This window comes from Podarcis cretensis, assembly GCF_951804945.1.
Source record: "Podarcis cretensis genome assembly, chromosome: 3".
NCBI classification, from domain to species: Eukaryota; Metazoa; Chordata; class Lepidosauria; order Squamata; family Lacertidae; genus Podarcis; species Podarcis cretensis.
In genome coordinates, this window is record NC_137172.1 from 12652014 (window position 1) to 12670094 (window position 18081).

The 18081-nt window shown below is 48.8% G+C and overlaps 1 protein-coding gene across 3 annotated transcripts in view; it reads right to left on the reverse strand.

Moving 5' to 3' along the window:
* Window positions 1-18081, reverse strand: part of SPTBN1 (spectrin beta, non-erythrocytic 1) — a 243782-nt gene that overhangs the window by 68968 nt on the left and 156733 nt on the right. For all 3 annotated transcript variants that reach the window (XM_079968376.1, XM_079968374.1, XM_079968375.1), the window contains 6 exons: window positions 12830-13003; window positions 10386-10477; window positions 7582-7662; window positions 5072-5187; window positions 2381-2493; window positions 817-1004 (listed from right to left, as the gene is read on the reverse strand). In XM_079968376.1, coding sequence (XP_079824502.1) covers window positions 817-1004; window positions 2381-2493; window positions 5072-5187; window positions 7582-7662; window positions 10386-10477; window positions 12830-13003 — 764 coding nt within the window. The remainder of the gene's footprint in view (window positions 1-816; window positions 1005-2380; window positions 2494-5071; window positions 5188-7581; window positions 7663-10385; window positions 10478-12829; window positions 13004-18081) is intronic.

Consider the following 18081-nt stretch of genomic DNA (forward strand, 5'->3'; position numbering starts at 1 on the left):
GAGCAGCGTTACCCCCAAACAAAACACCAACAGGATAAGGCTGGCAAAACCAACCCAATCAAGATCAGTAAGATAAAAAGCTAACTAAATATTATCTGAGAACAACTTTTGGGCATATAAGGGTGATTGCTGGACTGTTGCCAAAGAAAGCCAAACGGATTACAAAATGCCTCAGATTAAAAACACGTGCATCCGATTAATGTGTTTGGTAGAGCAGAAAGCTTTCAAGATGCACAGGGCTCTTCTTCAGTCCAAAAGGAACAGCTCTGTGCGACTCAAAAACCTGCCAACTTCTCAACACATAAAAAGTAATAAGCTACTATGATTCCCACTTCTGTTTGTTGGCATACCAGGTATTTGCCCAATAAAAGGTACTGTATTAAACATTTGGGACGCCTACGCAAATATAAATTGTCATGGGCTGCAGTGAGCTGCTCCTTCCCACAACGCCTTTTCTGCTTTGTGGGTGTGTGCAACTGCTTGCACCCCCTTTTGTTTACATGCTACAGTGGAGACAACTGCAATCATCTCCAGCATATAATAATGTCCGTGACACACACCACCAGTTCTGTTTGTGGAGACAATAATTTGGTGGCGGGAGAGACCACAGAGGAAGTAGTACAAGGAGAAACGAAGTTTTTAGCAAATGTCAGAAGGCATCTAACCATGAACTAAGGAGGGCTTGTGAAACACGAGCAGCGTAACTAGCTTCTAATTGTCTGGGACTGGAAGATGCAAACTGCCTAAAGGCTCCCCAACTGTTTTGATCGAGCTGGGATTAATTCCCGAAAAAGGACAGTGTCGGACGAGGCCTACTTGGGTGGCTTCTCCACTGTGCGGTAGGTGTTGAATGCCTGGAGCTGTTGCTGCACCCCAACCAGGGAGTTGGCAAACTTGCGGTTGTTCAGGATGATGATGGTTTGCTCAATCCACTCCAGGAGGTCAGAAGCCAGCGACTCGTACTTCTCAATCATCTTCTCCGTTTCGATGGCGTTGTCAAGCACCTAGGACAAGCAGGCAGAAAGGGGCATCTGAGGACCTAGGACAAGTGCTCCCCGTGGGGGGACAGGAGACAGGGCCATAGCTGTCAACTTACAGATTTGAAAATAAGGGACCAGCAGCCAAAATAAGGGATTTTCCGGGCACTGGTATGTTCAACTTCTGAGCCCCTCCGAGCCAAAGGCAGAAAGCCCAGCCAGCAGCCAAACAAAGCCTCATCAATAAGGGGCAGCAGCGCGACATGGCTCTGGGATAAGGGGCTGTCCCGCCAAATAAGGGACGCTTGACAGCTATGGACAGGACTGGAAAAGAAGCCAGCGAGGCAAAACCACCGACTCCTGACAATGCAAAGCAATGAAACAGTAGGAGAGGAGTGTTGACTCAGAAAGAGCCGTGTTTCCATGATCCCAGGTTGCTCCGGGGGGAGCGTGACGGATGGGGTCTTATGACTTCAGAGAACGCGCCTCTCCTGACTGCAGAGCAGCAGCTGACCTGCAAAAATGTAGCATGCCGTGACTTTCCGAGTGCTAACGGAAAATTATTTCTGTCTGCGCTTCCAGATTGGGGGAGGGAGGGGGGAATAGACGGTCACACAATTCCGCTTTCAAAACAACAGTTCACAGAAGGTTTGAAACTGGGGCTTCAGCGAGATTATATTACTCATAATATTTGTGAAGTGCTTTTATCCCAAGTTTGCGTCCTGGTCCCATGAACTACGCTCGGGATGGCAGGAAGCCACAGTGTGACTGTAGCAGCTGCCACAGGCTCCTGCAGAGAGTTCCCTACTGATTGCCTTAGTCCTATCACTTGCCCATTTATTTGACTATTTTCCACTGGCAGTGCCCAGCTTCATCTAGGGCTCTGAGCAAAAAAGGAAGTTGCTGCTCCTTGTTACTCCGAGTCCAAGGAAAAGGCTGGTGGCTGACAGCGGGAGGGCATGTTTGCAGAGAAAAGGCCGGAAGGAGGCTCCCTGTAGGCAGCTTTAGCTTCTGCAAAACTGCTAGCTGCTACAGTCACTCAGAGGCTTCCTGCCACTTTCACAGGCCCCAGTGTCAGCTGAGACTTAGGTGGAATCTACACACATATAAAAAAGGCTGTGAAAATGCTTTTTTAAAAAAAGTTTTGAAAAATACACTGAATTTTCCATAGCTCACTGTCGCCATCTTGTGCCACATTTGTGCATTGCACTTTACAACCCATTTAAAGCGTTTTATTTGCAGCTGTGTAGATGAGGCCTTAATGCACAAAATACACGGTTCTATGGCATCCAGCGTGAGGTAGGTCACTCGTGTTTTCGTTTTAGAGGAGGAAAACACAGCAAAAACAGTAATGCTAAGCAAAGTTTTGCGAACAAAGGCCCATGAAACTGTAGAATGCAAACCTTTCCAATGCGCTTTCCTTCCACGGCTAAAGCTTTCATCTTGCTGAAGTAGTGGTAATATGTCACAACGTAGGTGATTATGGACTTTTCATCAGGGTGGTCAACACTGATATCTGTTAAGGTGTAGGAGGGGAGAGAGAGAAGAGGGGAAAAACAACAAGATGGTGTTACTGCAGCAGAGAATTGAGTTGCACTTGATTCCAAAACAATTTGCATCATGCTGGCAACAACCTGATTACGGTAGGTAAGGCCTGAGAATCCAGCTGGAACAAGATGTTAACAGAAAATTCTGCTGCAAGTCTATCTCTTCCCTCCCTGCAGTATCTCAAGGAATTTACCCTGCCTCCTGATGTCACAACCTGCTGCGTTTACTTACCATACAGAAATCCACTAAGTTACACTAACTCTCAAACGAGTCCCCCATTTTGGCCACATCCACACCACGCATTTAAGGTGGTACCATACCACTTTAAGCAGTCACGGCTTCCCCCAAAGCATTCTGGGAGGTTGTTAAAGGTGCTGAGAGTTGTGAGGAGACCTCTATGCCCCTCACAGAACTACAGTTCTCAAGAGTTTCCTGTGGAGAGGGAATGATGGTTAAGCCACTCTGCAAATTGTAGCTCTAGAAAAGAACAGGGATCCCCTAACGACTCCCTTAACAAACTACAGCTCCCAGAATGCTTTGGGGGAAAGCCGTGGCTGCTTAAAGTGGCACAATACCACTTTAACTGTGCAGGGTGGATGTGGTTTTCTTGCCATTGGCTCCAGCTGGTGGGAGGCAGGGAAACACGGAGTGATTTCACAGCACAAACTAAGTTCTTGCAGGCATTACTGGAGATGGAGAGGAGATAAACCTGTCTGCTGCCGCTTTTCTTCTTCTTCTTCTTCTTCACTGTGTTTAGAATAACATCCTACTTCTGGCCTATGTCAAAGCTCTGGAGTTGAGGGTTTGAAATGAAGTCCAGATTTATTCCCTGAGTGAAAATATATACAGAATCATTCACCCAGCCTGGAAGTTACTCACGATGGATGGTGTGATTTGCCTATAAAGGCAGAGGTGGGGAGCTTTTTAAGGCCGAGGGCCACATTCGTTTCTGAGCAACCTTCTGAGAGCCACATGCCAGTGGTTGGCAGTAGCAGAGGGCGCAAGGGAGCAGGAGAAATGGATTTTATAAATGTGCAGGAGGCTCATTCTGTGGATACTCAGGTGCCCCTCTCTATCCTCCATCCTAGATTGCAGGAGGAATTCAAGGACATAACCCAGCCAGGCAAAAACACCTGAGAATGATGTTGAATCAGGGCCAGGGAGGGGTGTCTTTGGGGAAGGTGTGTGGCTGGGGGAGAGTCCTGAGGGCCAGGGAGAGATCCCTGGAGGGCCATGGTAAGGAAGCCAGAGCTTCCCCGTCCCTGCTACATAGATGTGCATATTTTGTGTAGGCCTTACGCTACAGCAACGGAATATGAACCAGGCAGCAGAACCTTGCTCTTCCTCTCTTTTAAATCAGAACCAGTGAAGGCGGTGAAGGTTCTGTGTGAGTGCCTGGAGGCGGTTGGAGGATGGATGGTGGCTAACAGATTGAGGTTGAATCCTGACAAGACAGAAGTACTGTTTGGGGGGGCCAGGGGGTGGGTGGGGGTGGGAGACTCCCTGGTCCTGAATGGGGTAACTGTGCCCCTGAAGGACCAGGTGCGCAGCCTGGGAGTCATTTTGGACTTGCAGCTGTCCATGAGGCGCAGGTCAGTTCTGTGTCCAGGACGGCTGTCTACCAGCTCCATCTGGTACGCAGGCTAAGACCCTACCTGCCCGTGGACTGTCTCACCAGAGTGGTGCATGCTCTAGTTATCTCCTGCTTGGACTATTGCAATGCACTTTACGTGGGGCTACCTTTGAAGGTGACCCGGAAACTACAACTAATCCAGACTAAGGCAGCTAGACTGGTGACTGGGAGTGGCCACCGGGACCACATAACACCAGTCCTGAGAGATCTGCATTGGCTCCCAGTACGTTTCCGAGCACAATTCAAAGTGTTGGTGCTGGCCTTTAAAGCCCTGAATGGCCTCGGTCCTGTATACCTGAAGGAGCGTCTCCACCCCCATCGTTCAGCCCGGAAACTGAGGTCCAGCGCCGAGGGCCTTCTGGCGGTTCCCTCCCTGCGAGAAGTCAGGTTACACGGAAACAGGCAGAGGGCCTTCTCGGTAGTGGCGCCCACCATGTGGAATGCCCTCCCTTCAGATGTGAAGGAAATAAGCAGCTATCTTATCTTTAAAAGACATCTGAAGGTAGCCCTGTTTAGGGAAGTTTTTAATATTTAATGCTGTATTGTTTTTAACACTTGATTGGGAGCTGCCCAGAGTGGCTGGGGAAACTCAGCCAGATGGGCGGGGTGGGGTATAAATAATAAATTATTATTTATTATTATTATTATTATTATTATATTTGCTGAGAGATGCTGGCCTCGCTGTTGGGGAACTAGGTGACTTGGCTGACTCATCTGCAGAATGGATTTGCAATCTGTGCCTGACCTATTGCCACAACTGCCCTAGGGGAAGTTGCATCTTGCTCGATTCTCCAGCAACCCTTTCCCAACTTCTTCCTTCAGGGGGCAACAAGTAGTGAGAAGAGGCTCCAGGAGGAAGGGGGCAGAGGAGAATACGGAACACACTGCTGCATCAGTGGCAGGCTGCTCTTACCTTCCGGGTCCAGGAGTTTAGTAAGGCCAAGGTGCTGCTCTGCCAGGTTAAAAGCGTTCTGCAGATTGTAGTGTGCATTTGATTTCTTCAGCTTATCAAAATCAATTAGGTCGGGCCTAAGCAAGGAACAGGAGAATGCAAATCATTTGGCGCCATTTCCCATAAAGTGATCTAATTGAGTCAGAAATACGAACGACAGAAGCAGAAAGACCAGGAGCCAAGTCTCCTAGAAAGGTTGGACACAGCTGCACATGATGTGCAGTCGGTCGTGGGAGGCAGTGCTTATGTGACCTCCCGTCAGCAGTGTTGCTGCAATTCTGCCATCCGCTACTGTGCACAGTTGCCAACTTTTCATAGACAAACATCTGTGCTGCACAGTCCTTGGGGAAGTGAAGCGCTGCCCCAAACAGCATGTGGGTTGAAGAGAACCTGATGTTGGGAGCCGGGAGGGGAGGGGGAGATGGAAAAGAATGGCAGGCGAGAGACGGAGACATGAACATGTGCAGCAGGCGAAGAGGTATGGGGGGGAGCATGCACCAGGTGTAAGGTAAAGGTAAAGGGACCCCTGACCATTAGGTCCAGTCGTGTCCCACTCTGGGGTTGCGGCGCTCATCTCGCTTTACAGGCCGAGGGAGCCGGCGTACAGCTTCCGGGTCATGTGGCCAGCATGACTAAGCCGCTTCTGGCGAACCAGAGTAGCGCACGGAAACGCCGTTTACCTTCCCGCCGGAGCGGTACCTATTTATCTACTTGCACTTTGACGTGTTTTCGAACTGCTAGGTGGGCAGGAGCAGGGACCGAGCAACGGGAGCTCACCCCGTCGCGGGGATTCGAACTGCCGACCTTCTGATTGGCAAGTCCTTGGCTCTGTGGTTTAACCCACAGCGGCAGCTGCATCCCGCACCAGGAGTAGGTGTGGGCAAATAACAATGAGGGGCAGAGATTCCCCTTAGCTGGAAGGGAAAAGGTTGTGTATACAGTGGATGCTCAGGTTGCGAACGTGATCCGTGCAGGATGCACATTTGCAACCCGCAGTTGCTTGTCTGCGCACGCGCGGGTTGCAATTTGGCGCTTCTGTGCATGTGCAAAGTGCGATGTAGTGCTTCTGTGCATGCGCAACTGCCGAAACCCGGAAGTAATCCGTTCCGGTACTTCCGGATTTCGGCGGTCTGTAACCTGAAAAAACGCAACCTGAAGCGTCTGTACCCCAAAGTATTATTGTACAAGAAAAGGCTCCCCCCCCCCCCGCAAGCCAATGATTGGCTACAGATTTCTAGTCTCTACATAGAGGACAGGGTTTCAAGAGGGTGTGTATGAGAGATGGTAAGGAACCTTGCAGAGAGCAAGACGGGTTCTTCCTCGTTTCCCAGGCAACTGCTTCCCCACTGCTGAAGAGGCAATCCACTCTTCAATCAGAAGAGCGGCTTGTTTTTTCGGCGGAGGAAACTGCTACCGCATGCAACAACCAACAAAGCCGCAGTTGTGAGCACCATTCTCCCTGAGCAGGGCTCACATTACTTTTGTAAATACGAATGCAAAGTGTTACAAGGTCAGTTCCAGAGCAAGGCGAGTAAAATTCAGTCCCTGCCTCCAGGAGCTTACACTGCAATTTCAGGCGGGACAGCAGAGAGACAGAGAAGGAAGGGTAAAAAAGGGATAAACCCTGAGCCAGTGCAGGATATACTGTATTTTTCGCTCTATAGGATGCACCCTACCATTGGACGCACCTTGTTTTAGAGGGGGAGAACAAGAAAAAAAATTACCCCCCTCTCTGCTCAGCGCCCCTTCAGCAAAGCGGCAGGAGAAACGGAGTCCCTTCCATTTCTCCTCCCGCTTGGCTGAAGGGGTGCTGTGCAGCTCTCCCTCTCTGCTGAAGCCAGGAGAATCTTGCTCTCTTGGCTTCAACGAAAGGAACCCGAACCCTCCGGAGTGCAGTGGGACCTCCCGCTGCACTCTGGAGGCTTCAGGCAGCTATCCCTGAAGCCTTTGGAGCGCAGCGCGAGTTCCTGCTGCGCTCCGGAGGCTTCAGGTTCCTTTCGCTGAAGCCGGGAGAGCAAGACTCTCCTGGCTTCAGCAAAAGCAACACGAAGCCTCCGGAGCGCGGAGGGAGCGCTCCCTCTGCGTTTCGGAGACTTCGCCTTGCTATCACTGAAGCCAAGGAGCCTGCATTCGCTCCATAGGACACACATTTCCCCTTAATTTTTGGAGGGGAAAAAGTGCGTCCTATAGAGCGAAAAATACGGTACTTAGAAATCAATCCAATGAATGCTTCGCTGGGAGTAAGCCCCACTGAATGCAGTAGGATTTGCCTCCATGTCTACATGCACAGGATTGGTCCGTTGCGGCAACAAAGGGAGTAGAAGCGAAGTCTTTTGCACAGAGAAAAAGGTGATGCGAGGCAGCTGTTCTGGAAGAGGGGAGCCAGCACTGTGGCTGCGCCATGAGTTGCGATTCTGCATCCGCTGGTCCAGAGCTTAAAAACTTCATCACCGTCTCCGACAAGTGCCCACCTGTGTTTATGGATTAGCGCGTTGAAAGCCATGCCGTCCCTCCAGCTGGTGGTGAAGTTGTGAATGTTGACGTTGGGATAGCTGGCACAACAAAAGAACCAAAGATGGAAGGGTGGGGGGGGGGAGAGAAAGAAAACAAAGAAAACTCCATCAGTATAGGATTAAGGCTCAGAGATATGAATAATGAGAGGCGTTGAGTTAGCAGGAAAAAAGGTTGCGCTCAAGCAGCCTTCGGGTTACCATTTTTAAGTGGAACTGCAGAAGGCAAAACGGGAAACGCCCTCCTGGAGAACTCGCTGGCAATTCCTCTTTTTAAAAAAAGATGCGGAGGTTTCAGATATGGAATAGATAATGGACTTACTGACACCTAGGGGAACAGAACTATTACTAAGATGGGAGATCCTCAGAGGCCTCAGTTGGATAGCCAGAGGGGAACACCTTGCCTATTATTCCGCTGCCCAGTCATTTGATCCTTGGGAGAGATACTTTAACAGCACTGTAAGCTCCTGAGGTTCATCTCGCATCTGTAAAGCCGATCAATGGCTACTGATTATGATGGATGATGGCCATCGCTCTGCCTCTGTGGTCGGAAGCATCAATGTTTCCGAACACCAGTTGCTGGAAAGCACAGGAGGGTTGAAGGCTCGTATTCAAATCCCGCTTGCTGGTTCCTCGCAGGCACTGTGGTTGGCCACTGTAAGAACAGGATGCTGGACTAGGTGGGCCATTGGCCTCATCCAGCACAGCTCTACGTTCCTGTCCTAGTCTGCGGTCACAGTTTATACAGTCGGAATTGTTTTAAAATGTTTGCGTTGTTTTCATATGCGGAATTACTTTTACACTGGTTTTTATTGTTGTAGCGGTTTTGTTTGTTTTATAATTGTATGCTTTATTGTAACGACCCACCCTGGGACCTTGTGGTGAAGAATGCGTAAGAGATCAAATAAAATAAATGCATTTTAAAAAATAAAATAAAAAGACCAGGACATTTAGTGTGACCTTTTGGAATATGCTTCCCATGAAAATCAGGCAGGTAGCTATCTAATGTTTTCCGTAACCTTTTTTTTTTTTTTTTTTTGCTACCCATGGCAGCCATCTTGTGCTGGCACCCACAGGGTGTTTTTTTAAAAAAAAATCAAGATAGGAGTAGTGGCACCTCATTTTAATCTGCTTCCCGGGTGCTAAGATCGAAGGTGGATGCCCTCTTGGTTGTTACACCACCTTCAGAATCTCAGCGAATGGAGGCCTGGGAGGGGCATTCTCTGTGGTGGCCCCTAAGTTGTGGAACTTTCTTCCCATGGGGATGAATCCAGCACCCTCATTCAGCAAATACTGAAGAGACGCCCTGACCTTTGACACTTGAGATGCATATTGCTAGGGCCCACTTTATTTCTGTAATTTGAAATTGTTTCCAACAGTTTTTAATATTGTGCAATGTTGTGTTTTAATGTTAACATTGTGTTTTAATAGCCGAAACCTTAGGGTGAAGGGCGGGTATTAAATTATAATAATTATAATTTTCTTTACCAAAAAATAAAAATAAAGTCCCTGCAGGTACTTCCAAAATTATCATTGGGGGCCTGCTTAACACTCACCTGTCTACCCAGGCAACCCCTGTGGCTATTATAATGTCTTATAAATATGACCTACTGAATCTGTGATGCATTTGGCACTAGTTTAACAAATGTAATTTTTGCTGTTGAGTTTTATGAGGTTCACCCCCGCGGCGTTTCATCTCCTTCGTGCTGGAGGGGTAGACATCTTTGCAAACAAATAAATAAAAATTAAGAAGCACGGGGTTGCCGCAGGTGGCAGGGGAGAGGCGGGGAAGGCGTCTGTCAAGGAAATGGAGCCGTTCTGGCGACCGAATGGCAGGCTAGGATACAAGCAGGGGGTGGGAACCAGGCCTCAAAACCTGCAGCACGACTTGGGCAGCCCAGCAGGTTGACCAATCGGTGCCAAAACTAGGAAGCAAGGAGATGGGGAGGTGGTTCTCGAATGGGGATGGAGAAACCTCCAAAGGCCACATTTACACCTGGACAAATTTCTGAGGGGGACATGTGACAGAGGAGGCTGGGGCCAACGGCATTATTAAGGGCAAATTAGGGTGCACATGTCCTGGTCTCTCTACCAGGTCTGGGTTTCAGTGTCAAGGTTTGAAAATGGAAGTGGATCCATCAGGTTACATTCTCCACCACAGATGATTGTGGGAAGCTGGGCCCAGTCTATGAATCAGTCGATAATGCATATCGGAGATTCAGACAGGGTCCACCAATCCCCACCTGAAGATGGCAGGGATTGAACCTGTGGCGTTTTGCATGCAATGCATGTGGTCTGCCGCAGAGCGACAGCCTCGGAGGCTTCTGAGAAGGCAGCCATTTTAAACGCACAACTTCTGTAAAGCATTCGGCCCCTAAGTTCCGTATCTTAGTGCCGGCCCTGTTAAGTGTTGTTCTGAGCCACTGTATTCACAAAAACGACCTCTGTTGGCCCATATTGTCTGCAGGACAGCACAGGTTATGGCGCTGCCCTGGAGAAGAAAGTCTTGCTCCCTGCTTGCACACCAATTTGCCTTAAGGGAAGCTGTTCATTAACTCGGGACCCTGCACTTAAGGAGAGATTGAGGCCTGTGTGTTTCAAATGCGCAGCAGCCTCCCCGAGCCTGGTGACCTCTGGATGCTTTGGACTACAACTCCCATCAACCCCTTCCAGTTGATGGGAGTTGTAGTCTTAAACACTGAGAGAGCACAAGACTTGAGAGGCTCCCCCAGCATTGCCTAGAGGACTACTGGGTCAAAACTCACCCGGCTGTCTTCATCTGGCACCATAGTAGCAGTGCATCTTTCGCAGACTTCTTCTCTTTGTTGTCTTCTGTTTCAACACTGATGTCTTGGATCTGCAATGCAACACATGGATCAGCAAATCAATTTCCCCCCAGCCTATTTGTTATGTACTGAAGTTCTCACCCTGGGCCAGCAGGGGGTTACTGTAGATAGTTATGCAAATAAGGGATTGAAAGTGACGTTCAGTGATTGGATAGTTTTAGAAAACTGTTACAGTTACGTTGTACTGGAGCTCTATATAAGCAGGCTAACTGAACCCTTCAGTTCAGTTCTGTTCTGGCCTGTGAATAAACAAGAGCTGTTGGAAGAATCGCTGTGTCGTCTGATATGTCTACCCACAACTTATTTTCGGCAGCATTCAAACTTTCTGAGAGAACACTGTTGCCGAAGCAACTGAAGAGTAGGAGACTATAAGAACCAGCACGTGAACATGCACACACACACACGTTGGAGAAACGTGCTAAGAGGAAGGTACGCTTGGCAAATCCACACCATGATCAGCTCCCACCCAGAAACCAATGTCTCCACTGTGGAAGGACGTGTGGATCCAGAATTGGCCTCCACAGTCACTTACGGACTCATTGTTAAAACCGTGTTTATGGTAGACAATCTTACTCGGCTACGAGTGATCGCCAAAGATGAAGACAGCAAGCATGCACCGGATTCCAAAACAATCTGAAGGTTTCCTCCCCTATATACGTACAAAATAATATCATGAACAGAGCTGGCTACTTCCACTTTTAAAGGAGCATGCTTCACAAAGCATGAATATGACCTAGCCCAGATAAAGTACACAAGCCCCACAGATTTCAAAGTGCGGAACTTTGGTTTCTGCCTATAAACTCCAGCAGGTTCAGCTCCCTCATAAATCTTTGTGAACTGTAGCCTTAGCTCCGTAGGAAATCACGGCCCTGATCTGCATAACAAAGTGCTGAGAAGGAATGCCCCGTGGGGAGAGGTTGAAGGATATTCTCTCTGAAGGGCAAGAGGGAGAAATAAACTGGATTCCCCAAAGTGGCTTATACTGATTTCCTGACAGGTGGGTCACTGTTCCTTACCAGGAGGGAGTTGGAGGGTGGAGGTTGGTGCCCCAAAAACAGATCAGCAGGAGCAGCCCACCTGCCAGAATACTAGCATTGGCGGTTCCATCCCACCCAAAGAGCCACTTCTGCTGCTGCCCAAAGGCTGAACATTATAAGGAGTGGTGGTGAACTGGCAGAGACACACTCCTGGCACTCACCAGAACTGGGCATAGCAAGGCACCAAGGAGCTCAGGGGAGCTGCAGTTTGGCACAAACACCTGTGGTGCTGCCACTGCCAACTCAGACCTCTCCATACCTGGGCTGGCACTTCCCCCTGTTCTATTGTTGTGGGGGCAGCAGGGCTGATGCCCCTCTGACCCCCACCCCAAAATATGCTGCTGTGGCACAAAATGCTAAAAGTTTATCACAGGGCTACACCTTTGTCTTTTTCCTTAATTAATTACAGGTGTGTGTGTGGGGGGGGTGTTGGTCTTACTCGAAATACATTATTATTTCAGATTATTGATGTATCTCCCTTTGCACAAGCCACAGGACAGTTTACAACAGTGGTTCCCCAAGTCAGATGGTATCAGACCTGAGGGTGGGGGTGGCGATTACTGGGAGGGGGCACTAAGAGGCAAGCCTTGGTCGTTGGGAGATGTAAATGGTTACCAAGCTTTGACAAGCTTGTATCTCTGCAAACAAGCTCCTCAATTTTGTTGAATTGATTAAACTAGATAGCTTCAACTGGATTTTGAATAAATGCGCCGTTTGGAATTTTATTACCTACTTTTGTGGGTCGCGCAAAGTGCTATTTGAATCGTGCTTTTTATAGGGTAGGGAGCACCGGGGATGGGTTTATGGAAGCAAGGGGACAGCAGTCCCAAAAAGTTTGGGAAGCACTGGTTTTCAACCAGGCAAAATTCAGTAAAATCCTTAAAATAAAACGGTCCTTAAAAATGCATAAGAAACCAAAGAAAAATAACTATTAATAGAAGCAGCAGCAGCAATCAGTGCATAGGAAGGCTTCACTCTCTGCTATCAGAATGGGAATTTCCATCGCTCTCAGTGCGGCTAGGAGTATTTTAGGGAGAAAGTTCCTATTGTTGCCAGTGAGAACTTTCTCGCCATGGCTCCCAGGCATGCAAAGGTGTGCGGGGCGATTTTAATTTCGTTCCGCAGCTTAGGAATGAAGAAATCTTCCTCCCCTTCCTATTCAAAGTAAGAACCAGCCCCAGCCTGTATAACTAACTATAAACAAAATGCACCATGCATTCAGGGCAGCCCTAAAGTGATTCCGCTAAGGCTGATGATCTGGGAAGCTGGGAACGATGAGTGTGACTTGCAGGGAAAGGCAAGGGCGGAAGGTGATCTCAGATTTACCTGGAACCTCAATATGATAGTCCAAATAAGGCCGAGGGTTAGTCTGTGGTTCCCGTCCACGATATCATGGGACCCCATGTTTTCGAGATGCACCCGCTGCTCTTTCAGGAACTGGAGGGCTTTGTCGACGTTCTCCAAGCAGTGAATGCGCATTCTTCCCTTTGTTGGCTTGGGCTGCAAGAAGAACATTCGGAAGAAAAAGAAAGAAGGGAAACAAAACGTCAGTGCAAAGGTGGTCAATGGAGGGTGCATGAATCCAAGCAGACAACTCATTTTCAGTTCTGTGGCTAGCAAGAAGCTCCTGCGCACACAAGGCTTTCCCATCCATTTCAATGGACAGTTCTGCATGCGGACAAGGATCCCTGCTGTCAGACAGCCCCCCTCCGCTGAAGTGCATGGGAAGCCCTTGATGGTTAATTTCTGACCCCGCAAGGAACAGATCATAGCTGTCAACCGTCCCTTATTTGGCGGGAAACTCCCTTATCCCAGCACCGTGTCCCGCTGCTGTCCCTTACTGATGATGTCCCTTAAATTTCCTGGGTTTCAAAGGCAGCAGCTCCTCTCCCTCCCTTCCAGCTGGCCAGGGAGGAGGGACGCTTCAGCTGTGTTGCTTGACTACGTTGCTCACCCAATAAGGAGTCTAAGAACGACTGGGGGGTGATGGAGCTTGCATGCCTTCTGCCGATCAAATCGGCCGCATTGCCTGGGGACTCGCCTTTGCTCAGCGCTTCCCAGCGGAGAGGTGACGGTGGTTTTCTTTGCTGCATCCCCTTTGCCGGGTTGCTGCACTGTGGAAACCACTGCTTGAGGCTTCGTTTGGCTGCTGGCTGTGCTTTCTGCCTTTGGCTTGGAGGGGCTCAGAAGTTGAACATACCTGTGCTTGGAAAATCCCTTATTTTGGCTGTTGATCCCTTATTTTTAAGGCTGCTGGTCCCTTATTTTCAAATCTGTAAGTTGACAGCTATGTATGGTGGCAATGATGCCAATCAATTTGAATGGGTCTACTCAGAGTATGAATGATGCAGCCCGCTGTATCCTGCTTCCAATGAGTGTCCTGTAATATGAGTGACTACGAAGCAAAGGCAGCCAAAGCCAACAAGGCTGATTATCTCCCAGCATAATAATAAATAAAACCTTCGTTCTTTCGAGCTCTTCGTCCACCACTAGGAACTGTCTCCACTCGTAGTCCCCGCATGAATGGAGGGATAATTTTGGATAAGTTATCCAAAATACCTCAGGAAGTTGCCAAAGGAATGCTCATTCAGAGACTCCTTGGGCTGTATCATTGAGCTGGAGAATAAATACTTGTCTTTGTGGCAGGGAGATTTTGCTTGGCACAGAGAGAACTGGTGTGAAACAGCTTGGCTGATGGGTTTTTATTTTATTTTTCTGGTCAAAAGGCTAAGGAGTAAACCCGACACAAATCCGGACTGGAGTCCCTAAGGCGGTTGGATGGCGCCTTGAACGCTCTCTCCTGGCAACTCCTGCAGCCAAGCTGGTGCCAAATGTATTGCTTTCCTGTCTTTTGGACCCCATCAGCGAGGCTGAGAGGGGGGTCTTCTCAACTGGGCAGTTCAGGACCTCCATATACACTGCCCAAGCTTGCACCCCAGGGAGGTCACTTCCATGCTGCTAACACAGCCATTTAGCTTCACCCCTGCAGGTGTACTCCATTGTTTTTTGAGGCAGATGGATGCCGACGATGACAACAACTAAAGGGAGGACACCAGGACCCGTGAAGTTGGTAGAAGAGATCTGAACTCAGATCCTGCTGGCCCAACGCAATGTGCTATCCACTGCCCTCACGCAAGCCAGAGGCTGCAAATCAGAAGGCAGAGGAAAGAGGACTTTACCACCCGCCTTGAACTTCGGATTGCTCTCTTTAGTTCTCACAAGGGCTGGGCGATATCTGGTTTCCAACTTCGCAATATATCACCAGCTAAGCATCGCGATATACCGATATATCACAATGCCTGAAATAAGGATGGATCTACGCAGAGGCACTGGCTGGATTCACTGTTTTCCCTGCATCTTGATTTTTGCCAGCGCCCACTCTTGCGATTTGTTTCCTCCTGTGGGAGGCAAGGGCGACCTAAGTCGGTAGAGTTAAGGGGGCTGCAGAAATCAAGAGAAGCATTTTTCCCACACTGTGACATTTGCGTAACACACACACACACGTCATGATTCGCAATATCTTGCCAGGTACAAAATTATGAAACCGATATCGTAATTCAAACAGATTTCGGGTGATATATCGATATATCGCCCAGCTCAAGTTCTCGCAACGCAAACATTCTTGCAAAAAAAAATAAAAAATCACACTTTGCAGCCAGAATAATTGGTTAAGCAAACCAAAAACATGTGCAAGTTTTTACCAGGTATCAAGCTGGATACAGTATTTGACGATGCAATCTTGAAGGCAGGCCCTCATCAACAAATTACCTTCCAGTATGCAGAGAGCTAGAAGAAGAGTTTGAATTTGATATCCCGCTTTATCACTACCCGAAGGAGTCTCAAAGCGGCTAACATTCTCCTTTCCCTTCCTCCCCCACTCTGTGAGGTGAGTGGGGCTGAGAGACTTCAGAGAGAAGTGTGACTAGCCCAAGGTCACCCAGCAGCTGCATGTGGAGGAGCGGGGAAGCGAACCCGGTTCACCAGATTACAAGTCTACCGTTCTTAACCACTACACCACACTGGCTTTTGGTGGTCCCTCTTAAAGACTTCCGGTTCCGCAAAATTTGCAGCACCCACTCTCCACAGGCGCACACATACCTAGACAAAGACTTTCTTCCCTGGCTTGCCTGAAGTTGGGTTTTAAAATACAGCGTGTACATGATGCTAGTTAAATTTAACTGGAACACCCCCATTCTTGTGTCCCTGTACTCGCATTCCTTGCAGTGGTGGGAAAGTGTTAAACAAGCAAATAAAGCTCTGGCTGATCACAGTAATGAGAACTGGGAAGACTCCAGGAAGTGCTGGCTGCCAACATGCAAACCTCTTTTTAAAAAGGCCTGGTCAGAATCACAGCCACGGCTGATTGAGTAGGCTCTGTGAGAAGCGAACTTTATAACTTCTTTTGGGATCCTATATATATATATATATATATATATATATATATATATATATATGAGCAAGATGGATGTTAGGAAGGAGAAATTCGTTCCAGCTCGCTCCCACGAAGGAACAAGAAAAGGAGGCACATAATCCGGCGGGGTGGTGAGAGCGAAACGTTGGAGACAAGCTGCAAATTGGGCAGAAACCACATTTAAAAAGCATCTGTCAAGTTGCAGCATTAAAGGGCTCTGTGTGCAGCTCCTAAAGAGGGAAAAAAAGAAAAATGGGGTGGGGGTGAGTCAGCGAGCTAACTGCCTCCGGAACAATTGCAATTTACTACATTGAAGTTAATTGGAATTCGTGGGATTGCTTTGTGAGGAACAGCAGAGCTACAATGCTTTCCAGAATTCATCTAGTATAATGAGTCAGGATTCTCCGTAATGATACGATATTAGCAACATGGGCCCCTCCTCCTCCTCCTCCTGATACAGATCATAGAGGCCAAAGATGAGGAACCTGAGGACCAGGGGCTGAATGTGGCCCCCAGGCCTCTCTATCTGGCCCTTGGAGCCTTCTCCAGAAGCCACACTAATCGCTAGCCCTGCTCTGCACCAGGAAGCTTTTGCTAGCTGAAAAGGTGTCCCTAATCTGGACGGAGGGCAGAGAGGGGTGAGCGATTGTGTGTGCAAACAAGCCATGGGGACAAAGGTAACATTTGCAGCTGCTGCTGGGCCTATTTTTGCCTCTGGCTCCACGCACCATTAGCATGTAGCCCTTAGCAGCTTGCCCAGAAGGGAGTGTGTCCCTTGGAGCTCTGGCCCAAGAAACAGCTTTTCTGTTCCCACTTCCTTCTCTTGACTTGCCCATCAGTCCAAGCATTCAAGCCTGCCAGAAGACATATCTGGCTTATGAGCCACCAAGATATATTCTGCCTGGGTTCCTGCAATGAACCCCAGGGGAGGCATAACATTAAAACACATTGTTTTCCGGGGTGGGGGGGGGGGAAGACTCTGGAGTCCGCTGGCAGTCCCAAAACGCCACAACTGTTATGTACTGAAGTTCTCACCCTGGGCCAGCAGGGGGATACTGTAGATAGTTTTCACTCAGGTCCACATATGCAAATAAGGGATTGAAAGTGACGTTCAGTGATTGGATAGTTACAGAAATTGGTACTGTTGCGTTCTAGTGGAGCTCTATACAGTGGTACCTCGGGTTACAGACGCTTCAGGTTACATACGCTTCAGGTTACAGACTCTGCTAACCCAGAAACAGTGCTTCAGGTTAAGAAGTTTGCTTCAGGATGAGAACAGAAATCGTGCTCCGGCGGTGCGGCAGCAGCGGGAGGCCCTATTAGCTAAAGTGGTGCTTCAGGTTAAGAACAGTTTCAGGTTAAGTACAGACCTCCAGAACGAATTAAGTACTTAACCCGATGTACCACTGTATAAGCAGGCTGGCTGAACCCTTCAGTTCAGTTCCGTTCTGGCCTATGAATAAACAAGAGCTGTTTGAAGAATCGCTGTGTCATCTGATATGTTCACCCACAACTTAACAACGACAATACTTATGACAGGGGCTTCAATGAAGAGCTCCATTCCATTGGTGGCAATGTGTCAGGGAATGCATGGCAACGGTGGGCAGAGCAGGAGCCAGCAGTGGGCGGAGCCAGAGCCATAAGTAGGTGGAGCTAAGACCAAAAGTGGGTGGAGACAACTGCCCCCGCCCCAACACTCCTTCTTTCCCTTTCTCTTCCTACCCACCTGGTGGGAGGAGGCATGACAGGCTGGTCTTGCAAGATGCCCAAACTGATCACCTGGCAAGATGGCTGCTCTATTGCTGCATCGATTTTTTGGCTCCCTCCTCCAGTTCCTCCCCCACCTTGACCTCTTTCCCACGGGGCTCCCATCTGCATATGAAATTGAGCCAAGAGATGCAAGAAAGTAGACCCAAAACTGAAGGGGTTCATTCCCTCCCCACCTACAGCGCTACGAGAACGGGGTTTGCGGCATTTTAAAGGCGCTCAGTAGGGTTCTCCGAGTCTGGCTCAAACCTGCAGGGTTTTCTTCTCCTTTTCGGGTTCTCTGGGGAAGATGTCAACTAAGGGCAAGGGGGCCAGTGCCAAAGCAGAAGGCTTGAGGACATCTGCTATGTGTTATGCCCAATAAGTACCAGGCTCTGCCCTCCCCACATCCTGACAGGTA